Below are 23,584 nucleotides of genomic sequence, written 5' to 3' on the forward strand. Positions count from 1 at the left end.
ATTTTATGTTCTTCTTTCACTTGAATTTAGTGAAATACATCTGTAAATGTATATCTTGAACCACCAGTTTGCATTGATATTTTTAATTCAAGGGAGTATTAGTTAGGAATAGATGAAACAAGTGAAATTAATAGATTTTCTTACAAAACACTTGGTTCACACACTTGGTTGGTGAGGATGGAGTTTTCACACTGGACGTGTTCATTTGGGACGTGTGCCTTGTGATAAACCTCTTGTGGTGATTCTATTGTGAATACATGAAAGGATTGATCGCTCCCTGGCAGATTTTCAGCAGGTTGCAATCTCCTGTTGCACTACTTCAAATAAAATTTGCAGTTTGACTGTGACGAGATCTGGAAAAAAAATCTGATTTATTCGTAGTGACATTGGAGTTGTAGAATCCAGCAGTAAAATAAATGAGCAAATTCCATCTTCCAAAGAGTTTGCAAATCTGGGACTAAAGCATTGGCAGTGTATTGCAAGTCCAAACCACTTGCTGTTAAACGGTTAAACCCAACAGTTTCATTCGGACTAGCCGACATTTGCCACTCGTCCATACCGACCACGATGCCCCATCTCCGTTTGCCCTTGTATCCCCTCTAAACGTTTCCTACCCATGCATCCAGCCAAGTGTCGTTTAAATGCTTTTATAGTACCTGTGTCAGCTACCTCCTCCGGCAGCTCGTTCCATATACCCACCACCCACTGAGTGGATAAGTCGCCCCACGGTTTCCTAATAAATCTTTCCCCTCTCACCTTAAACCATTTGGAGATTGTACCTGAAATACATGGCAGTGAAAGCTGCAGGACTGGTATATAAAGTCAACTCATTCATTGTTGAAGCCTGCTGGAACTACCATAAAATCCTGATACATGGTCTCAACCCAAAACGTTATCATGCATCATTTGCCTCCACAGATGCTACTTGATCTGCTGAGATTTTCCAGTGCCCTGTTTATTTCAACTATTATTGTACTTTGTACGAGTCGTGGTCTTTGGATCCCTATTTTTGGTCCATGCCACGCAAGTGAAATGGAGTCTTGTTACTCACACATTGCTTCCCTGCACCAGACTGGTCCTCTGTATTTGTTCATCATCAGGTAGTAAACTGGTACACCAGAGAGCATCAAAGCACAGCCCATACCAGTGCTGACGGGGTCTGCATAAAGGGAAGTGACCACGATGAACAGGCACATTGTACTAAAGAGTCCAGGTATGATCATTGGTACCTAAAGACAGAAGGGCTTTTTAGATCACGTCATTTTTACACTATCAATGTTATTTAATTGCTTTGAACTAAATAGAGTCATAACAGGACATGCCACACACTTAGCCCAGCCCCACTGATCCCAAGGTCCTGCATTAGGTGCCACAGAAGGCTGTAGAGGCCAAATCAGTGGAAGGCAGAGATAGATTCTTGATTAGTACGGGTGTCAGAGGTTATGGGGAGAAGGCAGGAGAATGGGGTTGGGAGTGAGAGATAGATCAGCCATGATTGAATGGCACAGTAGACTTGATGGGCCGAATGGTCTAATTCTCCTCCTATCATTTATGACCTCATGACCAGGGGCCACAGTCTTAGAATAAAGGGGAGGTCATTTAAGACTGAGGTGAGAAAAAACTTTTTCTCCCAGAGAGTTGTGACTTTATGGAATTCCCTGCCACAGAGGGCAGTGGAGGCCAAATCACTGGATGGATTTAAGAGAGAGTTAGATAGAGCTCTAGGGGCTAGTGGAGTCGAGGGATATGGGGAGAAGGCAGGCACAGGTTATTGATAGGGGACGATCAGCCATGATCACAGTGAATGGCGGTGCTGGCTCGAAGGGCCGAATGGCCTCCTCCTGCACCTATTTTCTATGTTTCCATTTTTCTATGACCTTACGAGAGCCAGGGCTGGAGAATAATACTGCACCTTAAATGGACGGTGGAGATCCGGCTCTTTATATCGATGGCGGATGAGCCCAAAGGTTACAAGCCCCATAAACAGCCAACGGGGAAAGCTGTTTAAATTCAGCAAAGCGTACAGATCGCCAATGCAGATCATCAGGAGCACCAGTGGATACTGCGAACGACACAGAAACAGTTTACAAGCAGTAGGTAGACAGAAATGCTGGAGAAACTCAGCGGGTGCTGCAGCAGCATCTATGGAGCGAAGGAAATCGGCAACGTTTCGGGCCGAAACCCGGAAGGGTTTCGGCCCGAAACGTTGCCTATTTCCTTCATGATTTCGGCCCCGATAACGTCGCCTATTTCCTTCGCTCCATAGATGCTGCTGCACCCTCTGAGTTTCTCCAGCATTTGTGTCTACCTTTGATTTTCCAGCATCTGCAGTTCCTTCTTAAACAGTTTACAAGCAGCGCTGCAAATGCACTGAATATTTAACATTGCAAGCGCCACATAAGTTTATTCCCTGTACCCAGAGAGTAGGGCCTGTCCAGTGGTGGACTGGGTCTAAAAATATTGGTTGCCAGGAGACAAAGGGGTCCCATATCATCAGGGGCCCACTTGATATAGGGGTCCCACTTCATCAGGGGCCCACTTGATATAGGGGTCCCACTTCATCAGGGGCCCACTTGCCATCGGGCAAGCTGACATCCTGGCCAGTCCGCCACTGTGCCTGTCCCAATTAGGCGTTTTTTTGGGGGTTTTTTGGGGACTAGGCTTGTCGTAGCATGTCTTCTCCTGTTGCTGTTGTAGGTTGTCGTAGGTAAGTTGTTGCCAGGTGACGTGAGTTGCCACTGGTGCTGACTTTGGTGAATTTCATTGTGGTAGTCGCCGGCTGTTGCCTAAAAAAACGCCTAAGTGGGACAGGCTGTCTCTCCACCGACTGGTTAGCACGCAACAAAAGCGTTTCACTGAACCTCGGAACACGTGACAATAAACCAAACTGATAACTGTATCCAGAGTTCACAAAATTCTTAAGGGGTTGGACAGGCTAGATGCAGGAAGATTGTTCCCGAAGTCCAGGACAAGGGGTCACAGCTTAAGGATAAGGGGGAAATCCTTTAAAACCGAGATGAGGAGAACCTTTTTCACACAGAGAGTGGTGAATCTCTGGAACTCTCTGCCACAGAGGGTAGTTGAGGCCAGTTCATTGGCTATATTTAAGAGGGAGTTAGATGTGGCCCTTGTGGCCAAGGGGATCAGGGGGAATGGAGAGAAGGCAGGTACAGGATACTGAGTTGGATGATCAGCCATGATCATATTAAATGGCGGTGCAGGCTCAAAGGGCCGAATGGCCTACTCCTGCACCTAATTTCTATGTTTCTATGTAGGGGTGGAAGATTGCAACCTTCACATGGGTCCGACCTGTTTCGACTAATGCAATCAACTCGACATGCACACACGGAAGATCAAATGGAACAAGTTGTCCAACAACTTTAGGCAGTACACGCCACACGAACAAAGCAGAAGATGTTCACGTACATTTGAACAGATTCCTCGAGGAAGGTACTTAAAGGTTCAAATTGATCATTTGGAGTGAGTTATTTTATGAAGACGCAAGGAACTGCAGATGCTGGAATCTTGAGCAAAACACAAAGTGCTGGAGGAACTCGGCATCTGTGGGTGGGATGGACGGGCGACGTTTGGATCGGGATCTGAAACAACATCGTCTGTCCATTCCCTCGACAGAAACTCCCGGATCTGCTGAGTTCCTCCAACACTCAAGATTTGAGCATTTGCAGTTCCTCACCTGCAGGAGGTCTGCTCCACTTATCTGACAGATGGTGGAGCAAATCTACACAAGGTGGGGAGGAGCAGACCGTCACTTGTTGCAGAAGGATTTTGTCGGGCACGGCTATGAGACGGTGGTGAGAGAAATCCAGACGAGATCTGGAGCGGGTACTCACTATCAGGATCACCGCTGGAAGTGGCGTGTGGCGCCGGATGTGGATCATGGAGAAGATGGTCGGCCACTGGTTTTCTCTCGAAGCCACAAAGAACACTCTTGGAAGGACAGAAAATGGAGCGTTATCGGCTGACTTGGGGTTACTGAACACCGTATAAATTCAGGGGCGACCGTGCCTTTGCGCGTGCAGCTCCTAGATTGTGGAACAACATCCCCCTTCCCATCACAACTGCCCCCTCCATCAACTCCTTTAAGTGGAGACTTAAAACTCATCTCTACTCCCAAGCCTTTCTTGACGTCCTCTGAGCGAGGGCTATATGTATGTAGTGATGTTTGTATTTAATCTATGAACCACTTAAAGGGATGACGGGACTGTCATATGCTGAGAGAATGGAGCAGCTGGGCTTGTACACTCTGGAGTTTAGAAGGATGAGAGGGTATCTCATTGAAACATATAAGATTGTTATGGGTGTGGACATGCTAGAGGCAGGAAACATGTTCCCGATGTTGGGGAAGTCCAGAACCAGGGGCCACAGTTTAAGGACAAGAGGGAAGTCTTTTAGGACCGAGAAGAGAAACACATTTTTCACACAGAGAGTGGTGAATCTTTGGAATTCTCTGCCACAGAAGGTAGTTGAGGCCAGTTCATTGGCTATATTTAAAAGGGAGTTAGATGTGGCCCTTGTGGCTAAAGGAATCAGGGGGGTATGGAGAGAAGGCAGGTACAGGATACTGAGTTGGATGATCAGCCATGATCATATTGAATGGCGGTGCAGGCTCGAAGGGCTGAATGGCCTACTCCTGCACCTAATTTCTACGTTTCTATGTGCGAGGAGCGAGGAGTTTAAAGGAGATGTACCGGGGAATTTGCTTTTGTACACAGAGGGTGGTGCGGTACCTGGAATGTGTTGGCGGAGGTAGATACGATAGTGGTGTTCGAGAGGCTTGTGGATGGGCTGGTGGATGTGCAGGGAATGGAGGGAGACTGGTCATTTGTAGACAGAGGAGATTAGTTTAACGTGGCATCGTGTTCAGAACGGACATCGTGGGCCGAAGGGCCTGTTCCTGTGCTGTTCCGTTTGATCTGCGGTTAATGGAAGGGCAAGCATCCCTTCAGCATGGGACAGAGCATAAAACTTGGCGCCAGTTATTAAAAAATTAATATAGCAATCGTATTAATTCAGCACGGCTGAGTTAATTACTGAACAACTATTTTCGACCTTGTTAAATATACTTCAAGGTCTAGGATTTTCTTCTATTAGCGATGCTGAATCCATATTGGTATTTGCGACAAACCATTGTTTGAAGTTTAATTCATCAACACAGTATTTGCTGCCTTTGGTTTCATGGGGGTTAATACTTTACCAATCAGTCAGACTCAGCCCAATACTACCTGTCCCCCAGTTCCACCTGTCCTCCAGTTCCACCTGTCCTCCAGTTCCACCTGTCCTCCAGTTCCACCTGTCCTCCAGTTCCACCTGTCCTCCAGTGCCACCTGTCCCCCAATGCCACCTGTCCTCCAGTTCCACCTGTCCCCCAGTGCCACCTGTCCTCCAGTTCCACCTGTCCCCCAATGCCACCTGTCCTCCAGTTCCACCTGTCCTCCAGTTCCACCTGTCCCCCAATGCCACCTGTCCTCCAGTTCCACCTGTCCCCCAATGCCACCTGTCCTCCAGTTCCACCTGTCCCCCAATGCCACCTGTCCTCCAGTTCCACCTGTCCCCCAATGCCACCTGTCCTCCAGTTCCACCTGTCCCCCAATGCCACCTGTCCTCCAGTGCCACCTGTCCCCCAGTCCAGTGCCACCTGTCCTCCAGTTCCACCTGTCCTCCAGTGCCACCTGTCCTCCAGTTCCACCTGTCCCCCAGTGCCACCTGTCCTCCAGTTCCACCTGTCCTCCAGTTCCACCTGTCCCCCAGTTCCACCTGTCCTCCAGTTCCACCTGTCCCCCAGTTCCACCTGTCCTCCAGTGCCACCTGTCCTCCAGTTCCACCTGTCCTCCAGTTCCACCTGTCCCCCAGTGCCACCTGTCCCCCAGTTCCACCTGTCCCCCAGTGCCACCTGTCCTCCAGTTCCACCTGTCCTCCAGTTCCACCTGTCCTCCAGTTCCACCTGTCCTCCAGTTCCACCTGTCCCCCAGTCCCCCAGTGCCACCTGTCCTCCAGTGCCACCTGTCCTCCAGTTCCACCTGTCCTCCAGTGCCACCTGTCCTCCAGTTCCACCTGTCCTCCAGTTCCACCTGTCCTCCAGTTCCACCTGTCCCCCAGTGCCACCTGCCCCCCAGTGCCACCTGTCCCCAGTACTACCTGGAAGAAGAAAATAGTCCTCCCGTTATTGCCCCAAGGCACGACAATGCCACGAGGATTTGAATCACGGAGGAAAAGCTTTCCAGAGTGCGATCTGCAAAAGTCTAATTGAAGGAATAATGTCAGTATTTGGCAGCAGCTTCCCTCCTTGTATATTCATGACAACTTCATCAAGGGACCCACACCACCCTGGCCACGCTCTCATTTCACTCCTGCCATCGGGAAGAAGGTACAGGAGTCCGAAAGCCGTGACCTCCAGGGAGAGCACGAGAGACACCATGAGCGACATGTCTAACATTCTGAATTGTACTTCGACACGATGTTGACCAACAATCCAACGGGCAGGACAGTCTGGAGAACGTGGTGTTTTTTGGTTACTTACCACAGCGACTGCAACAGACGCCATCACCTCGTCCGCTGTCAGTATCGTGTAGTAAGCCACATTCGCAAGCAGGTACAGTACTGTGACAATGACCAGAGAGGAGATAATTGCCAGAGGGATATTCCTACAAAATAAACAATGTACAGCCTCAGTCTTCTTGATATATTTAGTCTGGCTTAAAATTCGTTTGCAAGGAAGAGTGATTGGTCCTCTGCCCTTCAACTAATACCATGCAGACTCTGCATCAATGTGTACAATACACAGTGGGGTACTAGGAAGTGCAAAGGATAGCAGGGATCTTGGAATCCGTGTCTACGGGAAGCTGTAACTGAAAGCAGGGTCAATAATTTGTTCCCATTCAATCTGAATCAAACCCTAAACATTGCCTTGAGCATGAACAAATTCTTCCAGTTACTGAATTACAGTACAGTCAGATAATACACTGCAGCACTAAGAGTAAACGCTTATGGGCGGAAATCCTGGGGGGGGACGGGGGCACACCCCCTCCATGTTTTGAGAGGTGGGGGACAATCCCCTCCATGTTTTATAATCCGGATTTTGAAATTCGGTGGGAAAAAAACGATTAAAATCTCCGCTTTCCGCGAGACAGTGGGGGTGTCATAGAGTGTTAAATGTCTCTATTAACACCATATTAACACGATGTGTCACCAATTGTGTTTTGACCTTCCAAAGCTGTCTGATGTGGGTACAAATACCATTTGAGCTAATTGGATGTATTGGTGGATGGGGAAGATGTAAATGGGTATCGGATTTAAACGGGTCAGGTGATTAAGGAAGCCGGTTGAACGGGTTTCTTGGCTGGCTTGCAGGTGAGTCCCTCACTCATGTTATTTAGTATCTTTTTCTCTCTCCCCCTCCAAGGTTGGTTCATCTGTTTGCCTTTATTTGCTTCAGTTTTATTTGTTTGTGCTATTTATCACATTGTAGCTTTTGAAAGATTTCAAGCTTTCTAAGGGCTGAATCAGCCCGTTCGCGGGGCCTTTCATCACCCGGCGCGGCTTAAAATCAAACTTCTGCATCGAGGCGATCGAGGCTCCCAATGTTGAAGTCCCCCCGCCAAGATTTTATGCTGTCTCCCCGCGAACCCCCCCCACGAATCGGGGTTTCGAAGCTGCTATGGGTATGGATTTCCGCCCCTGTAGAAATTGTGGGCGCCAAGAAAATTCTGTCTCCCCCCCCCCCCCTTAAGTGATTTCCGCCCTTGTAAAACTCTTAAGTACCTCAATGCGGGTTTAAGATCGTGACCTTCTGAGGAAAGGATTATATATTTAATTGATTGTTCTTTCATTCTGACACAATGCCGTTTCCTACCTTTCTGGGTTAATAATCTCCTCTGCGACAAAGTTCATATAAAACCTAGAAGGCAAATACAGAGTTGAATTCAGTAGTTTTTCATGCAGCGCTTCAGAACCCTTTGTCTATTGACAAACATCATTTTCACAAATGCATCCAACTCGTGTTCCTTATTAAATACTGTACAATACTCACACATCCCATGTATTTAAAGGCACGGACGTCTCAGGCACCTCCAGCATCGGTACGGAGTGCAACTCTCAAGTTAATATGCGCCACAACTCAAGAGTTTTTTTACATTTACAAACGCTGGCTCTTCCCATATTAACAAAGAGAAGCCAATGACATTAACAATTGAATTTGGTCCTTTACACAAGGCAAAGTACAAAGTGCTGGAGGAACTCAGCTGGTCGGGCAGCATCTGTGGAGCATCAGTGGACAGGTGATGTTTCTGGTTTGGAGATAGCGCTGGGCCACTCCACTTATTGGATCCCCAGGGGATTGGGAATGTTTTGACCCAGGGATATTACCGGGGTAACGCAGCCTGCAGCGGCACAGAGCGGTGGAGGACGTGGATGCATTGCCTGGTCAGGATCATCGACCCAGTGCCGTCCTCAGGACAACGGGTCTTTGCGGCCAAGGTAAGTCTGCAACACTTTAAATTTCGGACTTGAAGGGTATGGAGCGGAACCTAAAACATGGTGACTCTTGCGTACTGACCCGGCGTGCTCCATTGCCGTACCTTGTTATTCTTAGTAGGTTTGCACTGAACAGGATGCAAAGAAAAGAATTTCACTGTAGTTAGATGCAAAATGCTGGAGTAACTCAGCGGGACAGGCAGCGTCTCTGGAGAGAAGGAATTGGTGATGTTTTGGGTCGAGATCCTCCCTCAGTCTTGACTCGAAACGTCACCCATTCCTTCTCTCCAGAGATGCTGCCTGCCCCGCTGAGTTACTCCAGCATTTTGAGTGAGTCTATCTTCGATTTTAAACCAGCATCTGCAAGTTCTTTTCCACACATCTGCATTTCTTTCCCACACATCTGCAGTTCTTCCCCACACATCTGCAAGTTCTTTCCTCCACTAAGAATTTCACTGTGCTTAAAGTACACAGTGACCATGACGTACCTCAGACCAGAACAAGAACAGGTGGTTGCGAGATCAAACTGGGCATCAGCTACTGTGTCAGGAGTGAGAGAGAGAGAGCGTTTGTTCTTCCTGTAGATACACACCACCCAACAGCTACCCCACCAGAGTTCCTGTGCCACATATGCCCCATCCCCTGGTCTCTGTCTAAGTGGCAACTGTCCACGCCGTCAATATTGGTGCATTGACGGCCCAGGTTCTGGTTAGAGATACAGCATGGTCACAGCAGGCCCCTTAACCCACTGAGACCACACTAACCACACTAGTTCTAGTAGGTTATCCCACTTTCTCATCCACTCCCTACACAATTTACAGAGGGCCAATTAACCTACAAACCCACTTGTCTTTGGGAGGGTGAACTTTGTGACATTTAACTCGAAACAGCAGGAAGAAAAAGCACATTTAGTTTAATTATCGCTCAAAACATAGAAACATAGACACTAGGTGCAGGAGTAGAGGCCATCCGGCCCTTCAAGCCTGCACCGCCATTCAACATGATCATGGCTGATCAACCAAAATCAGTACCTCGTTCCGGCTTTTCCCCCCCATATTCCTTGATTCCCTTCGCCCTAAGAGCTAAATCTAACTCTGAATAACTCTTTGCCTTGCACATGTTGAAAAAGGATCAGTGCTTACTTACCAGCCACTATAAGCAAACATGCCTGAATAAAAAGCCAGTGGAAGTTTGGCCAGTGGCACTGAACTGCTGTTAAAAGCATTTTGAAAGTTTTCAGTGCGACCTGCAAAAAGAGAAGCAGCACTCAATTCAAATCCTCCGCCTTCAGTTTTTCACCGAAGTTACCATCATTTGCGGTCAGTACTGGTTCCGCTTTGTGCCACAACCAACATTCAGATAATTATCATCTATAAACAACTGGCTCTCCCCATATAACAAGAGAAGCCAATGACACATTACAATTGAATTTGGTCCTTTACACAAGGCAAAGTACAAAGTGCTGGAGGAACTCAGCTGGTCGGGCAGCATCTGTGGAGCATCTGTGGACAGGTGATGTTTCTGGTTTGGAGATAGCGCTGGGCCACTCCACTTATTGGATCCCCAGGGGATTGGGAATGTTTTGACCCAGGGATATTACCGGGGTAACGCAGCCTGCAGCGGCACAGAGCGGTGGAGGACGTGGATGCATTGCCTGGTCAGGATCATCGACCCAGTGCCGTCCTCAGGACAACGGGTCTTTGCGGCCAAGGTAAGTCTGCAACACTTTAAATTTCAGACTTTAAGGGTATGGAGCAGAACCTAAAACGTGGTGACTCTTGCGTACTGACCCGGCGTGCTCCATTGCCGTACCTTGTTATTCTTAGTAGGTTTGCACTGAACAGGATGCAAAAAGAATTTCACTGTAGTTAGACGCAAAATGCTGGAGTAACTCAGCGGGACAGGCAGCGTCTCTGGAGAGAAGGAATTGGTGATGTTTCGGGTCGAGATCCTCCCTCAGTCTTGACTCGAAACGTCACCCATTCCTTCTCTCCAGAGATGCTGCCTGCCCCGCTGAGTTACTCCAGCATTTTGAGTGAGTCTATCTTCGATTTTAAACCAGCATCTGCAAGTTCTTTTCCACACATCTGCAGTTCTTTCCCACACATCTGCAGTTCTTTCCTCTACTAAGAATTTCACTGTGCTTAAAGTACACAGTGACCATGACGTACCTCAGACCAGAACAAGAACAGGTGGTTGCGAGATCAAACTGGGCATCAGCTACTGTGTCAGGAGTGAGAGAGAGAGAGCGTTTGTTCTTCCTGTAGATACACACCACCCAACAGCTACCCCACCAGAGTTCCTGTGCCACATATGCCCCATCCCCTGGTCTCTGTCTAAGTGGCAACTGTCCACGCCGTCAATATTGGTGCATTGACGGCCCAGGTTCTGGTTAGAGATACAGCATGGTCACAGCAGGCTCCTCAACCCACTGAGACCACACTAACCACACTAGTTCTAGTAGGTTATCCCACTTTCTCATCCACTCCCTACACAATTTACAGAGGGCCAATTAACCTACAAACCCACTTGCCTTTGGGAGGGTGAACTTTGTGACATTTAACTCGAAACAGCAGGAAGAAAAAGCACATTTAGTTTAATTATCGCTCAAAACATAGAAACATAGACACTAGGTGCAGGAGTAGGCCATCCGGCCCTTCAAGCCAGCACCGCCATTCAACATGATCATGGCTGATCAACCAAAATCAGTACCTCGTTCCGGCTTTTCCCCCCCATATTCCTTGATTCCCTTCGCCCTAAGAGCTAAATCTAACTCTGAATAACTCTTTGCCTTGCACATGTTGAAAAGGATCAGTGCTTACTTACCAGCCACTATAAGCAAACATGCCTGAATAAAAAGCCAGTGGAAGTTTGGCCAGTGGCACTGAACTGCTGTTAAAAGCATTTTGAAAGTTTTCAGTGCGACCTGCAAAAAGAGAAGCAGCACTCAATTCAAATCCTCCGCCTTCAGTTTTCACCGAAGTTACCATCATTTGAGTCAGCTGGTTCTTTGACAGTGCCAACATTCAGATAATCATCAATATAACAACTAATTATCCACTATATATAATTAAAAAAACTCATGTAGAAACATAGAAAATAGGTGCAGGAGTAGAGGCCATTCGGCCCTTCGAGCCTGCACCGCCATTCACTATGATCATGGCTGATCATCCAACTCAGTATCCCGTACCTGCCTTCTCTCCATACCCCCTGATTCCCTTAGCCACAAGGGCCACATCTAACTCCCTCTTAAATATAGCCAATGAACTGGTCTCAACTACCCTCTGTGGCAGAGAGTTCCAGAGATTCACCATTCTCTGTGTGAAAAAAGTTCTTCTCATCTCGGTTTTAAAGGATTTCCCCCTTATCCTTAAGCTGTGACCCCTTGTCCTGGAGTTGCTTTTACATTTATAACTCCCTGCATTTGATCAGACACGATTGAAGTGGCCCATGCACAAATATGTAATTTAGTTTGGTTTTATAGTTACAGTGCGGAAACAGGCCCTTCGGCCCACCGAGTCCGTGCCGACCAGCGATCCCCGCACACTAACACTACCCTACACATACTAGGGACAATTTACAATTTTACCAAGCCAATCGGCCACCAAAGCTGTACGTCTTTGGAGTGTGGGAGGAAACTGGAGATCTTGTACACCCTGGAGTTTAGAAGGATGAGAGGAGATCTCATTGAAACATATAAGATTGTTAAGGGCTTGGACACGCTAGAGGCAGGAAACATGTTCCCGATGTTGGGGGAGTCCAGAACCAGGGGCCTCAGTTTAAGAATAAGGAGTAAATAAGGCATTTAGAACAGAGATGAGGAAACACTTTTTCTCACAGAGAGTGGTGAGTCTGTGGAATTCTCTGCCTCAGAGGGCGGTGGAGGCAGGTTCTCTGGATGCTTTCAAGAGAGAGCTAGATAGGGCTCTTAAAAATAGCGGAGTCAGGGGATATGGGGAGAAGGCAGGAACGGGGTACTGATTGGGGATGATCAGCCATGATCACATTGAATGGCGGTGCTGGCTCGAAGGGCCAAATGGCCTCCTCCTGCACCTATTGTCTATCCTGGAGAAAACCCGCGCAAGTCACGGGGAGAACGTACAAAGTCCTTACGGACAGCACCCGTAGTCAGGATCGAACCTGGATCTCCGGTGCTGTGAGGCAGCAGCTCTACCTTTGTGCTAGCGTGATGCCCGTTATGAACTCTGGCTTCATCAAATTGTTCCCAGCATTGCTGTATCACATGTAGCTCTTGGGGAGATATATCGTGTGATGTGCGTGACAGAACAGAATTCTTCTTGTGCAAACAATGATGTTGCCTGTGGGATAAGCCAGCATGGAAAGCTTCAGGTGATCAATTACTTGGTAATAAAATGGGCCAAGTGGACTGTATAAAAGTGACAAATGATATAACTGGCCTTGAAATAGTGGCGCACACACAATGAATCTGACTGGGAAGACAACAATGATTCAAAGAAGAATTATGTCAGCTGAAATGACAGGCAAAATTTACTAATCAGATTCAGATTATTTAATGACCACACAGTCAAGCTGGTGGAATTCATATTCAGTACAGGATGTTACACAATAGGCTGATTCCTGTCAAACATAACCTAAACCACAAACAACATCCAGTATACAGTACATGCACGAGGTGGCTTTGTGATATTATCATGGAGTGTTCAGAGTTCGAATTGCATATGGATAGAAACTTTTAAAATCGTGATGTTTTGGCAGGCAGTGAGCTGTAGCGCCTCCCTGAGGGCAGCAGGTGGAAGATGTGGTGAGCTGGGTGGGAGGGATCAGAAATGATTCTCTTCACCCTCGACACGGACCGTTTGAGATTGAGTGATTCTATTGATGGGAGGGGAGTGCTGATGATTTTGGATGCTTTGTTGACAATGCGCTGTAGTTTATTACGGGAGTGAGTGTCTAAACTGTGTACCAAACTGTTATTGATGAAGTGAGCATGCTTTGGATGATGGCTGTGTAAAATCGGATTAGGAGATGTTTCCTCACTCTGAACTTCTTCAGCTGACGGAGAAAGAATAGTCTTTGGTTGGCTTTTTTATAAATGTGATCTGAATTGGTTTTCCATTTGAGGTTATTGCTTATGTGAGTGCCAAGAAATTTGAACGAGTCAGTGGTGGATATGGGTTCGCCAGAGATAAGGCAAGGCACAATAAAACGGGGATCGTTCCATGAGAAGATGAGAGTGTGGGGCAGGATTTAGACCCCAAGAGCGAGATGTGCTGCAGCACAGCCACATGCAATGATGGTCCAATTCTACACGGCCATCGTAGAGTCTGTCCTCACCTTCTCCAGCATGGTCTGGTTTGGCTCAGAGGCTGCAGCGAATCGTCCGATCAGCTGAGAAGGTTATTGGCTGCAACCTTTCCTCCATTGACGAACTGTACACTGCAAGGGCCAGGAAGCGAGCGGGCAAGGTCATCTCTGACCCCTCTCCCCCTGGCCACAAACTCTTTGAATCACTTCCCTCTGGAAGGCGACTCCGGACTGCCAGACATAAATACAGCCTTTTTTCCACGAGTAGTTGCTCTACTCAATAACGAAAAATCTGTTGCCTTCTTTTGCTCTGGTATTTTTTTTTAATTCACATGTTTAATTGATAATGTTTTATTAGTAATGTCTAATGTTTTATGTGTCATTCCTATCAGTCACTGTGTCATCTTGTCACTTGCGGGCGGAGCACCAAGGCAATTTCCTTGTATGTGAATACTTGGCCAATAAACTTATTCATTCATTCATTCGTTCAACCAATGCTGGGAACACTTGGATGAATCCAGAGTTCACAAGGCAGGAACTTTGAGATATCCCGCAATTTGGAAGTTATTGTTAGATAACGCTTACATTCAAAAGGAGAGAAGGATAAAGCAGGCAGCTGCAGCTATTGGGACTGGGGAACTGATTTGGAAGGGACACAGTTTGTGCGGAAGGCCATTATCGGTACCTTGGGCCAAAGCCATCATCCCGGGAACGATGATGAGTCCCAGAGCCACAAGTTTAGAGAACGTCAGGATGATTTGAATGCGGGCAGTCCAGTTTACACTCCAAGAATTAACAAACACCACCAAAGCTACAGGGAGTGGAAAAAAAATACAGAATAAACGTTTGTTAGGTTTGTGTTACAAATCAAATGGGATTAAGTTTAATTTGAATAAGCTTTTTAATCCCAAAACATGGTCAGAGATGCTGCCTGACCCGCTGAGTTACTCCAGCACTCCGTGAAACGTCACCTATCCATGTTCTCCACAGATGCTGCCTGACCCGCTGAGTTACTCCAGCACTCTGTGAAACGTCACCTATCCATGTTCTCCACAGATGCTGCCTGACCCCGCTGAGTTACTCCAGCACTCTGTGAAACGTCACCTATCAATGTTCTCCACAGATGCTGCCTGACCCGCTGAGTTATAGTCCACCAGCATCTATGGAGCCAAGGAAATAGGCAACGTCTCGGGTCCGAAATCCTCTTGGAAATAGGCAACGTTTCGGGCCGAAACCCTTACGGGTTTCGGCCCGAAACGTTGCCTATTTCCTTGGCTCCACAGATGCTGCCTGACCCTCTGAGTTACTCCAGCACTCTGTGAAACGTCACCTATCCATGTTCTCCACAGATGCTGCCTGACCCACTGAGTTACTCCAGCACTTTGTGTTCTGGAGATTGACATTTAAGTGCTGGTGTAACTAAGCGGGTCAGGCTGCTCCTCTGAAGGACATGGATAGGTGACACTTTAGTGTCGGGACCGTTCTTCAGACCTTCTTCAGACTTTGAGTTCTGCACAAGACTCCAGAACCTGCAGTTCCTTGCGCCTTTATTTTTCGGATCTACATCCAGATGGCAAAGCCAGAATCTATTGTCCAGCCATAGCTGTCCATCAGCTAGACATCACAGGCCTCCACCTTCGCCTGTAGGATTAGGACAACTGAAATACGGCTGTAAACATATTGTTTCTGAACCCCCAAAATGTTCTCACCTTTCATATTTCCTAACAATGTAACAGAAGGCCATTCGGGCCCTTGTGTCTATGCTAGCTTTCAAAGAATTCCCATCAGTTCCATTCCCCGGCTCCTTTCTGAGTGTCCACATTACCCAGCTTTGCTTTAAAGAATGATCGCGTTTGTTTCAAATCTAACACCCGGGTATCTGGCGCTGAGAGGCAGCAGCTCCACCCGCTGCTCCACGTGAGCAGTGCCACCCAATCTGTGGACCTCCGATCACAAGCTATAGAAATACGAGAGAAATTCAGCCCCGCGTGTTTAACCCTGGGACAAACAGTTTAATTTACCGTGATGCTCAAGCAAAGCAATGTCACTTACAGACTCCAACGGCTGTGAGGAGTTTCACTGCCAGGGCTGGTGCGGGACATGGGGCAAAGAATGGTTCAACCATGTAGCGTCCGAATGACAGGCTAACGACGGCTGTGAGCGCTGGCCTGCTCAAACAAAGGAAAGAGGATAAAATGGCCGGCCGTGTGGTTAGGTCATAAGTGATAGGAGCAGAATTAGGCCATTCGGCCCATCAAGTCTACTCTGCCATTCAATCATGGCTGATCTATCTCTCTCCTGCCTTCTCCACATAACTCCTGACACCCGTCCAAATCAAGAATCTATCGGTCTCTGCCTTATTGTGTAGTTATAGGGTCATACAGAATGGAAACAAGCCCTTCTGTCCAACTTACCCATGCTGACCAACATTCCCCATGTATACTAGTCCCACCTGCCCACATCCCTCTAAACTTATCCTATATATATACTTGTCCAAATGTTTCTTAAATGTTGTGATAAGACCTACCTCAACTACCTCCTCTGACAGCTGGTTCCACACACCCACCACTCTTTGTGTAAAAAGTTGCCCCTCAGGTTCCTATTAAATCTTTCACCCCTCACCTTAAACCTAAGTCCTCTGGTTCTTCATTGCACCTACTATGGGTAAAAGACTGTGCATTTACCTTACCTAATCCTCTCATGATGTTATACGCCTCTATAAGATCACCCATCATCCTGCTGCGCTCTAAGGAATAAAGTCTCGGCCTGCTCAACCTTTCCCGATGGCTCAAGCCCTGGAGTCCTGGCAACATCCTTGTAATAGCCCTGTCCCACGGTACGAGTTCATTCCAAGAGCTCTCCCGAGTTTAAAAAAAATCAAACTCGTGGTAAGCACGGAGAATGAACGTAGCGGGTACGTCGGAGCTCGGGGGCGTCTCTTAGCGCTAACGGCAGGTACTCGGGAAGACTCGCTAATGGCAGGTAAGCACGGGAAGACTGGTGAAGATTTTTGAACATGATGCAAAATGTCCACGAGAGCCCCGAGTACTGACGAGCGGCCATTAGCGTAAATCTCCGAGCTCGAATCAGGGCAAACTCGGGAGAACTCTTGGAATGAACTGGTACCGTGGGACAGGGGTTCAAGGCTTGCAGGGTGACCAAAACTGATCACGATACTCCAGATGCAGCCTCACCAACATCTTGTACAACTGTAACGTAACATCCCAACTTCTATACTCGATTTTCTGACTGATGAAGGCCTATGCACTGAAAGTGTTTTTGACCACCCTATATACCTGTGACGACACTGTCAGAGAACGCTGTACCTACAGTCCTAGATGCCTGTGCCCAGGGCACTACGGTTTACTGGAAAGGTCCTGCTCTGGTTTGACTTTCCAAAATGCAACATCTCGCACTGACCTGCATTAAACTCTGCATCAGCCATTCCTCAGCACATCGAGATCCCTCTGTGATTTCAGATTATGGATCATACCTGATGATGATGAATTCACTCCACAATCGAAGGAAGGCTGGAAATGGGCCCAAAGTCTCCTTAAGATAGATGTAATGACCGCCAGATTTCTTAATGCTCGTTCCCAGCTCTGCGTATGAGAGAGCTCCTGGGGAGAGACAAAATGTCTTAAAGCGCGGTCAAGGTGATTCGCATCAAATTCATCGACAAGCTGGGCGATCGTTTCGCTGAACACCTTCGCTCAGTCTACCTGAACCTACCTGATCTCCCGGTTGCTAAACACATTCTCCCTTCCTGTTCTTGGTCACCTCCATTGTCCGAGTGAAGCTAAGCACAAATTGTAGGAACAGCATCTCATAAGGACGACAGATGGCGCAATGGGCTAAGTGTTCGGCTGGCGACCGGAAGGTAGCCGGTTCGAATCCCGCTTGGAGTGCATACTGTTGTTGTGTCCTTGGGCAAGACACTTCACCCACCTTTGCCTGCGTGTGAATGTGTGTGAGTGATTGGTGGTGGTCGGAGGGGCCGTAGGTGCAGATTAGCAGCCACGCTTCCGTCAGTCTGCCCCAGGGCAGCTGTGGCTACAGAAGTAGCTCACCACCACCGAGTATGACTGAGGAGTGAATGAATAATGCGATGTAAAACGCCTTGAGTATCTAGAAAGGCGCTATATAAATCCCATCCATTATATTTCACTTGGGTACACAAAAATGCTGGAGAAACTCAGCGGGTGCAGCAGCATCTACGGAGCGAAGGAAATAGGCAACGTTTCGGGCCGAAACCCTTCTTCAGACTTGGCAGCTTACAGCCCAGTGGTATGAATATTGAATTCTCTCACTTCAGGTAGCCCCGGCATAGCCCCGGCATTCCCTCTCTCTCCATCCCTCCCCCACCCAAGTAGCACAACCTTCTCGTTTTCACCCAACAAACAGCTAACAATGGCCTTTTCCCTTGATCATCGTTACTTTTTTTGCATAGTTTTCATTCATTGTTCTTTATCTCTCTACATCATCGTCTATATCTCTCGGTTCCCTTATCCCTAACCATTTATAACAAGAGGCAAGGCAAGGCAACTTTATTTACATAGCACATTTCATACATGAGGCAGACTCAAAGTGCTTCACATAAAAACATGTCATACAATAAAATTAAATAATAAAATGAAATAAAATAGAAGAATTAAAAGAAAAGGAAAGCAAAATTAAAAATGCATTATAAAAAGTGCAAAAGTTAAAAGTGCAATGTAGTTAAGATTTAGCTGAAAGTGGAGTCAAATATAGGAGCAAAGAGGTCCTTCTGCCGTTGTACAGAGCCCTAGTGAGACCACACCTGGAGTATTGTGTGCAGTTTTGGTCTCCTAATTTGAGGAAGGACATTCTTGCTATTGAGGGAGTGTAGCGTAGGTTTACAAGGTTAATTCCCAGGATGGCGGGACTGTCATATGCTGAGAGACTGGAGCAGCTGGGCTTGTACACTGTGGTCAAGTGAGTTTATTGTCATGTGTCCCTGTATAGGACAATGAAATTCTTGCTTTGCTTCAGCGCACAGAACATCGTAGGCATTTACTACAAAACAGATAAATGTGTCCATATACCATAATATAAATATATACACACATGAATAAACTGATGAAGTGCAAATAACAGAAAGTGGGTTATTAATAATCAGAGATTTGTCTGAGCCAGGTTTAATAGCCTGATGGCTGTGGGGAAGTAGCTATTCCTGAACCTGGTCGTTACAGTCTTCAGGCTCCTGTACCTTCTACCTGAAGGTAGCAGGGAGATGAGTGTGTGGCCAGGATGGTGTGGGTCTTTGATGATACTGCCAGCCTTTTGGAGGCAGCGACTGCGATAAATCCCCTCGATGGAAGGGAGGTCAGAGCCGATGATGGACTGGGCAGTGTTTACTACTTTTTGTAGTCTTTTCCTCTCCAGGGCGCTCAAATTGCCGAACCAAGCCACGATGCAACCGGTCAGCATGCTCTCGACTGTGCACCTGTAGAAGTTAGAGAGAGTCTTCCTTGACAAACTGACTCTCCGTAATCTTCTCAGTTTAGAAGGATGAGTTTAGACGGATGAGAGGGAATGTCTTTGAAACATATAAGATTGTTAAGGGTTTGGACACGCTAGAGGTTCTCGATGTTGGGGGAGTCCAGAACCAGGGGCCACAGTTTAAAAATAAGGAGTAAGCCATTTAGAACGGTAGACCTTGCAAATTAATTTATAATCCAGATCACTGTGTACCTTGTCACTTTTTTCACTATTTGTAAACCTCTGAGATCCCAATAGGTTGTGAACTTGCCATTTTCCAATCCCCTGTTCTGGATTTACTGTTAAATGATGGTCACAATCCAAACTCTTATTAGCTCAACTGAACTTCACGTAACACTTTAATATATTTCAAGATCAGATTCTTTAATGGTAAAATGATTGAGTTATCCCAAAATCTATTGAAGGTTTACATTGCTGTAAATTCGGCCTTGCGTTTTTCTGTTTCTTAAGAGTATTGTAATACAGACATGCGTAGGAAGGAACTGCAGATGCTGGTTTAGGCCAAAGATAGACACAAAATGCTGGAGCATCTCTGGAGAGAAGGAATGGTCTCGCCTTCCATACAGAAGGCGAGACCACATCTGGAGTATTGTGTGCAGTTTTTGTCTCCTAATTTGAGGAAGAACATTCTTGCTATGGAGGGAGTGCAGCGTAGGTTCACAAGGTTAATTCCCGGGATGGCGGGACTGTCATATGCTGAGAGAATGGAGCGGCATGGCTTGTATACTCTGGAATTTAGAAGGATGAGGGGGAGTTCTTATTGAAACATATAAGATTATTAAGGGTTTGGACACGCTAGAGGCAGGAAACATGTTCCCGATGTTGGGGCAGTCCAGAACCAGGGGTTACAGTTTAAGAATAAGGGGTATGGCATTTAGAACGGAGACGAGGAAACACTATTTCACACAGAGAGTTGTGAGTCTGTGGAATTCTCTGCCTCACAGGGCGGTGGAGTCCGGTTCTCTGGATACTTTCAAGAGAGAGCTTGACAGCAGAGTCAGGAGATATGGGGAGAAGGCAGGAACGGGGTACTGATTGGGGATGATCAGCCATGATCACATTGAATGGTGGTGCTGGCTCGAAGGGCCGAATGGCCTACTCCTGCACCTATTGTCTATTGTCTAAATGTTTTACTCATATCGAATGTTGTGACTATTCTGCAGCACTTCTTCCTCATGTTCCCCATGAGAGGAATCTTCTCAAGCCACATATGTGCATCTCCAACACATACTGCACCATATTTAGTTTGATACATTGCCCCAAATGTACAAGAGGCTGGGTCCCTGTAACTATTGTGAATTCATGTTTTTGCATGAATTTAGAACCGTCAAAGGGGACCAGTCTAGTCAATAGACAATAGGTGCAGGAGTAGGCCATTTGGCCCTTCGAGCCAGCACCGCCAATCAGCACCCCGTTCCTGCATTCTCCCCATATCCCCTGACCCCACTATTTTAAAGAGCCCTATCTAGCTCTCTCTTGAAAGCATCCAGAGAACCCGCCTCCACCGCCCTCTGAGGCAGAGAATTCCACAGACTCACCACTCTCTGTGAGAAAAAGTGTTTCCTCGTCTCCGTTCTAAATGGCTTACTCCTTATTCTTAAACTGTGGCCCCTGGTTCTGGACTCCCCCCCAACATTGGGAACATATTTCCTGCCTCTAGCGTATCTAAGCCCTTAACAATCTTATATGTTTCAATGAGATATCCTCTCTCATTCTTCTAAACTCTAGTCTTGTACACATGGGGCATGCGACACACTAAACATAGAACGGTTTCTCAAAGTCTGGACTTTGGATAAGACATTCAAAGGACAGAGTAAAAATAAACTCATGAGAAGGGCAGGAAAGTGGGGAAGTCGAAACTCAACAAATAATCATTTACAAATTGTTGATCACAATCGCACTGATGTGTGAAAGAGGAGAGGGGGGAGACCAGACTCCTGATAAAAAGTATGTCATGTGTTCAATGCTTCAGACCATGGGACCCCTTGAAAGTTATTCGGAAAGAGTTCCCTCATCGAGGACCTCGTATTGTTGCAACGTGCGTTAGAGCCAGCAGGCGCTGAAGTGCAGTCATTGTTGCAGGGGGAGGTCATGCAACAGCCAATGTAACAGTAGACCAAGGTAGACAAAAATGCTGGAGAAACTCAGCGGGTGCAGCAGCATCTATGGAGCGAAGTTAAATAGGCGACGTTTCGGGCCGAAACCCTTGGGTTTCCCACTGTGAGGGAAGCCAATAAAAGTCAGTCATCTTCCTCCTTGTTCACCCGTGGTCGGGGCATTTTGGGCCCTCTGCAGTCGCTGCTACGGCGGCCCGATGTTCAGGCCCTCTCGCCAGGATGATCGGAACATGGACTTCGGCACGGAAGAACATTCTCAGCGGACCTGAACACTAGGATGAGTGAACTAGCAATTCAGGTCCAGAGTACAAATGCAGTACTTGGCTGAAGACAGCGCTCGTTGCGAATCATCTCAGTTAAACATTGAGGACATTTTTGCTTAACATTTATATCTCAAAATCAACGTCTACGATCTCCTCTGCCTGAGTTTACGTGGCTTTAATATTTCACCGCTCATTTGTTAATTTCACATTGATAAACAATTGTGCGTTTGGTGGCTTCTGGTACTTTGTGGTGTGGTGTTGAAGTTTGCTCGGTGTTGGCGTTTCAGATGGAGTTAAAACTTCCTCAGTCTCACACCTTTCCCGTGATGAGGTGATACATGTTTCCCTTGGAGATTCAAGTGAGTTTATTGTCATGTGTCCCAGATAGGACAATGAAATTCTTGCTTTGCTTCAGCGCAACAGAATATAGTAGACATAAATACATACAGGAATCTGAGGTATAGAGGTGAATAAAACTATAAAAACAAGTAAAAAGATAGGGTTGATACAAGCTTCATTTTTACCCAGGGTGGGGGAAATCAAGAACTAGTGGGCACAGGTTTAAGGTGAGAGGAGAAAGATTTAATAGGACCCTGAGAGGCAACTTTTTTTTACGTAGAGGGTGGTGGATGTATGGGAACAAGATGCCAGAGAAGGTAGTTGAGGCAAGTACTACAACAACATTTAAAAGACACTTGGCATTTTGGATAGGAAAGGTTTGGAGGGATATGGGCCAAACGTAGGGCATCTTAGCAAGAATGGACGAGTGGGGCCGAAGGGCCTGTTTCCCTGCTGTATGCTTCCACAACCTTTGAAATGTAGTCATTATTAAAGGAGAGGGAATGTTAAGGCGTTAAATATGACCAAGGGTTCCCCTCCCCAAATAAAAACAGCTGTCCAGCTGTTTCAGTCCTAACATTGCCAGATAGAACGTCTCTCTGAAGAAACAAGACTGCCCAAACATCTAAGTACACTCTGATGTTCCTACAATGCGGGTGAATGATTTAGTGATGATATGGTACATGGGGAATTGAGTACAACTTGTAAATAAGCCTAACTCTGAATAAATGTTGCACGGAGAGACAGCGGTACATTTCTGGATGAATGTCAGACCTACTTGTTGTGAGGTGTCCGGAACCTGTCAGGCACGATGCCCATACATACACACTGTACATACCCAGCATGGAGAGGATACCACACAACACCCAGATCACCAGCGATGCCCCGATGCTGCCCGAATTGTCCAGGACTCCCTTGGGCGAGATGAATATCCCGCTGCCGATTATGGTGCCAATTAAGAGGGAGACGGCTCGGAATAAACCCACTTTCTTCCTCAGGAACACTTCTTGCTTCCGCTCTTGTTTACTCTTCTGCTTGTCTGCGGCGGCTTCCATCATTGCCCACGAGTAGAGTGGCAGGGCAGGGTGTGGCTGTGAGTGTATTGCAATGCTGAGTGTGTTGCTGTTTGCAGCCCCGGGCCCCCTGATTGTCCCCCCCACACAAACACACATCACACTATGCTGGAGCTCGCTGAAGGAGATTGGCAAGAGGCTCATCAGAGAGGGAGGGAGGGAGAGGCAGTGGAGGGAAGCCAAGACTTTAACAGAGCACACTGTACAGCCTAATTAATTCCCCGTGCAATGTGCAAAGTGTAAAGGACGGAGGGACATCTCTCAAGAAACGTATGCACGTTAGTCAGGAGAATGCTTTACCCACGTCACCCCACTCGCAGATATTGGCAGAGGCAATATAGACCAGTGGTTCCTTGGGGTCCCCTTGGGATCTTTTAATTTTTCTGTGCCCCCCCTGACATTATTAGTGGAAAAAAAGTACTTCAATATTATAATACCTTCCATTAAAATATCAGTGTCTATTAATTGCACAAATATTCCCTTTTATTCTACT

General features: G+C 46.9%; 1 protein-coding gene across 1 annotated transcript; it reads right to left on the bottom strand.

Annotated features, from left to right (window-relative positions):
- Positions 1 to 23,562, bottom strand: LOC129706119 (cystine/glutamate transporter-like). Its single transcript, XM_055650116.1, has 12 exons — positions 22,857 to 23,562; positions 17,270 to 17,396; positions 15,829 to 15,944; positions 14,462 to 14,587; positions 11,317 to 11,416; positions 7,871 to 7,915; positions 6,539 to 6,662; positions 6,157 to 6,260; positions 3,852 to 3,948; positions 1,913 to 2,062; positions 1,052 to 1,229; positions 1 to 353 (listed from the first exon to the last, which is right to left on the bottom strand). The coding sequence occupies exons 1-12, from the start codon at positions 23,233 to 23,235 to the stop codon at positions 289 to 291; spliced, it is 1,611 nt and encodes a 536-aa protein (XP_055506091.1). The 5' UTR covers positions 23,236 to 23,562; the 3' UTR covers positions 1 to 288.
- Positions 23,563 to 23,584: the final 22 nt, after the last annotated feature.

This window comes from Leucoraja erinacea, chromosome 19, assembly GCF_028641065.1.
Source record: "Leucoraja erinacea ecotype New England chromosome 19, Leri_hhj_1, whole genome shotgun sequence".
Lineage (NCBI taxonomy): Eukaryota > Metazoa > Chordata > Chondrichthyes > Rajiformes > Rajidae > Leucoraja > Leucoraja erinaceus.

What these genes read in the sequence shown, in the direction of transcription:
- LOC129706119 (XM_055650116.1), bottom strand. Translation starts at nt 23,235, where the DNA reads ATGAGCCTCTTGCCAATCTCCTTCAGCGAGCTCCAGCATAGTGTGATG. An exon ending in CCTCACAGCCGTTGGAGTCT is followed by an intron (nt 14,588 to 15,828) that starts GTAAGTGACATT and finishes CACTCCCTGTAG; the next exon opens with CTTTGGTGGTGTTTGTTAAT. An exon ending in GGACTATTTTCTTCTTCCAG is followed by an intron (nt 3,949 to 6,156) that starts GTAGTACTGGGG and finishes TGTCCTTCCAAG; the next exon opens with AGTGTTCTTTGTGGCTTCGA.